At 48.7% G+C, this 4,271-nt stretch overlaps 2 protein-coding genes across 2 annotated transcripts in view; one reads left to right on the plus strand and one right to left on the minus strand.

Annotated features, from left to right (window-relative positions):
- Positions 1–4: 4 nt before the first annotated feature.
- MRPL17 (mitochondrial ribosomal protein L17) lies at positions 5–461 on the plus strand (the record flags this gene model as incomplete). Its single annotated transcript, XM_010014717.1, has 2 exons — positions 5–106; positions 189–461. Coding segments are annotated over 2 exons (375 nt in total), but the record flags the coding sequence as incomplete, so codon positions are not given.
- Positions 462–3,078: 2,617 nt separating this feature from the next.
- Positions 3,079–4,271, minus strand: part of ARHGEF39 (Rho guanine nucleotide exchange factor (GEF) 39) — a 10,222-nt gene continuing 9,029 nt past the window's right edge. The window contains exons 8-9 of the mRNA XM_010014718.1: positions 3,300–3,398; positions 3,079–3,094 (exon numbers count right to left, since the gene is read on the minus strand). Of these exons, the coding sequence (XP_010013020.1) occupies positions 3,079–3,094; positions 3,300–3,398 (115 nt within the window). The remainder of the gene's footprint in view (positions 3,095–3,299; positions 3,399–4,271) is intronic.

Below are 4,271 nucleotides of genomic sequence, written 5' to 3' on the forward strand. Positions count from 1 at the left end.
CGGGGGCCCTAACGGCGCTGCCGCCTTCCTCTCGCAGCTCATCGAGTACGCCAAGCTGGGGGACACTAACGAGCGCGCCATGCGCATGGCAGACTTCTGGCTGACGGTAAATACCTCTCCCGTTCCTCCCCGCATCCCTCCTCACCCCCCTTCCATGCGGTGCTGGAGCTGAGCGTGCCGCCCCGCAGGAGAAGGACCTCATCCACAAGCTGTTCAAGGTGCTGGCGCCCCGGTTCCAGCCCCACCCCGGCAACTACACCCGCCTGCTGCAGATCCCCAACCGGGATGGCCTTGACCGTGCCAAAATGGCAGTCATCGAGCTCAAGGGGAACCCCTACCCACCGCTCATCCGCCCGCGCCGCGACAGCGAGAAGACGCTGCTCAACCAGCTCCTGAAGGGCTACAGGGAGGACATGCAGCAGGCGGCAGCCCCACAGGCCCCCGAGGGCACCCCGGTGTAGGCAGCGCGCTCTGCCCCTGCGTGGACAGGGACGGGGTTTGGCATCAGCCGCCCGTGCACCAGGCAGCTTGTTGCCATCCTGGAGTGCAGGGAGGGAGAATGTCCTGAAGGTTGATCATCAACCTTGAGTTGCACAAGGTCAGGGTTTACTTGCTTCTTCCTGTGGTTTGAATAGAGTGTTGGCAAGAGAAGGATGTCAAGCTGGGAGCCCGAATGGTTGATACACTCTGTGTAAATAAACTCTGTTCAGAAAGTGAGTTTGCTTCTATTTGGATTATATTCCTGTGCACATGGGTTAGAAACTTAGTTTTTTAAAAAAAGCCTCCAAGAAACTACACACAAAAACGCCCAAACACACAAAATCCAACACTACCAAACACGCTGGGTTCCTTCCTCCTTCTTGAGTTTCACAACTTAAGACAAATGAGTGATCCTGTGTAGTGAGGTAGCTGTATGGAAAAACAAAAACCACAGGACACTTGTTTTACACAGTACCATTTCTATTTTAATGAATTCCAGTGAGAAATTAATAGGTGTGTGGTACCATTTAAGACAGCAGAAAAAGACAGTCAAAACTACTAGAAGTGACTGCTCTGGCAAACCTTAATCTTTACGTTTCTAATTACCTTGAAGTTGCCCACCCTGCAATTGTTCAAGTAGATGTTCTCTGCCTCAGTAGAAAAGATGAGCCAAATTTCTACAGCTGCAGGGCTTCCACTTTATTAGAAGTCATTGGATGGTTTGGGTTGGAAGGGCCCTTAAAGCTCACCCAGTTCCAACCCCCTGCCACAGGCAGGGACCCCTTCCACTAGACCACGTTGTTCCAAGCCCCCTGAAACCCGGCCAGGGATGGGGCAGCCACAGCTTCTCTGGGCAGCCTGTGCCAGCGCCCTCACTACACTCACAGGGAAGAATTTTGTTCTCATACTTAAAATCTCTCCCCTGGCAGTTTAAAGCCATCGCCCCTTGTCCTGTCACTACATGCCCCTGTAAAAAGTCCCTCCAGATTTTTTGTAACCCCCATTTAGGTCCTGGAAGGCTGGTTAGAGCCTTCTCCAGACTGAACAAGCCCAACTCTCACAGCCTGTTTTCACTGGAGAGGTGGTCCAGCCCTTTGAACAGCTCCACACCCCTCTCACATGGGGGACCCCAGAGCTGGACACAGTACTGCAGGTGGGGTCTCACAAGAGCAGAGTAGGGGGCCAGAATCATCTACCTCGACCTGCTGGTCACACTGCTTTTGATGGAGCCAAGGACACAGTTCATGTTGAGCTTTTCATAAGTCAGCAATCCCAAGTCATTCTCCTCAGGGCTGTTCTCAATAGAGTGTCCACCCAGCCTGTAGTTGTGCCTGGGCTTGCCCTGACCCAGGTGTAGGACCTTGCACTTGTCTTGGTTAAACTTCATGAGGCTGGCATCAGCCCACCTCACAAGCGTGTCCAGGTCCCTCTGGATGCATCCCTTCCCTCCAGTGTATCAACCAAGCCACACAGCTTGGTGTCATTGGCAAACTTGCTGAGGGCGCATCAATCCCACTGTCCATGTCACCGACAAAGATGTTGAACAACACAGGTCCCAGCACCAACCCCAATTCTGTGTAGAGGCTTTAAGAAAATACTCAAGAATACTTCACGTATGTTTCTGCCTTAAATGGGTTTTTCATCCTCATAAACTGAACCCTACCTAGCACATTACCAGCTATTAATGACCCAGGGTCCTGACTGTAGCCCTCTGGAGATTTTCCACATGCTTCAGAAGCAGAGGTGCTACCCAAGCTTTTCATTTTAGCATTTCAAGGCTGCTGCATACCAGGAAAGGCAAAGGCAAGTGCTGTTTCATCTGCATAATTTCTTAGGATTCAGATCAGAAATGTGAATGCTTTTTGATAAACCTGTGTCTACGTTATCTACCAGTTTATTTCAGATAGTTCAGCAGATTAACCTTTCTGTGGGACTGATGAGAATCTGAGAGGTAGGATTTAACCACTGAATAATCTTCCCTTGATCTGCCTGTCACTTTCTTAGAGGAGGAGAGACAATAACTGTCAAACTGTTTCAGTAGAAAACTCAAGGGTGTGAATGATCAAAATATGTCAAGGGAGGAAGATGGCTGTGGCCCTCTAGCACTAGCTGAAAATACAATGTTAAGCTCATGTTACAATTATCCAAAACATCCCTTTTGATCAAAGGAGCCAGTAGCAAGAGCAGGTAGAAATATATGTAGGCAAATAAATGTGAAAACACTGATTTAGAAAGACAGTTGGATAAAAACATTTAATGAGGGAAAGCAAGTCAGGCTTTCTCCCACTTGTCCTTAAATTATTACTATAAAGGGAAAAAAAAAAAAGCATAGAAAAGCTAGAAGCTTGTAAGCTAAGTTGGAGAAAAGTGTCAATACACATTTTTTATATACAAATCCTTAGTCTGCATACCTATTTTTTGCAGTGTCTACGTTAAGATGAGGACAGCTGACAAAGCATCCATTCAGTCTCACGAGCATAGTGGTAGACCCTATAAATGCATTCTCTTACAGTATGTCCTTGAACATTTCCTAAGATCATGTAGGACTCCACCAAGAGAAGCGACCGTCCTGCCCAATCTGTCTTCTACTTAGGTGGGTCAGGCTCTCAGCTGTCTGTAGAAGAAGAACAAAGAAAAAGTTCACTGTTCATACATGAAATCTGTTCCCAGTATTCCCTTGTATCCTAGCTGCCAGAGTCAGGTCTTCTCTATCAGCCTCATAACCATGTAATACATGAAAATACACAGGTCCATATGACCCTTTTTATGTTCCACCCCCTTCCCTCAGCCCCTTTCACCTTTGGAAGACAGAGGCCTACCTGACTGCAGCTGCAAGACTCTGATACCAGTCATCAATATCTTGTTGGTCACTGGACATCAACAACAGTGTCTTGTGAGGAAAGGAAAGCTGAAAGGCAAACAGAATCTGGTGCCGCTCAGTGGCACTCCTTGCCAAGGCAGCAGCTCTGATAAAAGCAGAGCCATGAGCACTGAATTCAGCCCAGCCCTGCATGCTGATTTCCACTATCTTCTTTCCCAGACAGAAAAAATTAGTATTGATACTGGGAGAAGCCAGACACTGCACAGTACAGAGCAAGTGCCAGCCTTGTCCCTTCCTTGCAGGCACAGCTGACTGCTGATTTTGACTTAACGGAGTGTTAGGAAGTGGGCATACAGTTCTCAGCAGCTGTTTATCCAGTTTTCTGCTGTATTCCAAGCTGCCCCTAGGGGTCCTTCCAATACCACCATGTACAGATCACAGCCTGCCCGGCGTCTTCCTTGTCATAGCTCACAAGGAACGAGCTAACAGACCCCAGCTGCAGTAACCCAAGAGGACCTGAACTGTAAACCCTTACCCAAGGCGTCAGTCCCAGCCAAAGACCCTGCAAGCCCTCGGAGTCAGATGCACAAGCAATATCTGTTGTGGTAATACCCACATCTTTTCTCATTCTCTCCACGGTCAGTGTAATGCTACACATTCATTGTCATGTGACTGAGCAGCTGTCCCCCAAAATGTGGCTCTGATGAGGGCACCTCAGACTCTTATCGGACCCTCTTCACCTAAATGAAGCAACCAGCAACCTGTACCCCAGAGTGCTCAGGAGAGCGTACACCATGAAGGGAAAAGGACCTTCATCACACAAGAGAGAATGGTTGCCCTAACCCAGACTAGTTCATTGCATTTACCACTGTCACCACTCTCATCATCTCAGTGCTGCTGCTGCTGAAACAGCTAGAGGCCTGCTTTGCATGCCTGACTCCACTGATGCTTCTTCCAGGCAGCAGCAGGA

The sequence above is a fragment of the Nestor notabilis genome, unplaced genomic scaffold (genome assembly GCF_000696875.1).
Source record: "Nestor notabilis isolate BGI_N333 unplaced genomic scaffold, ASM69687v1 scaffold10755, whole genome shotgun sequence".
NCBI classification, from domain to species: Eukaryota; Metazoa; Chordata; class Aves; order Psittaciformes; family Psittacidae; genus Nestor; species Nestor notabilis.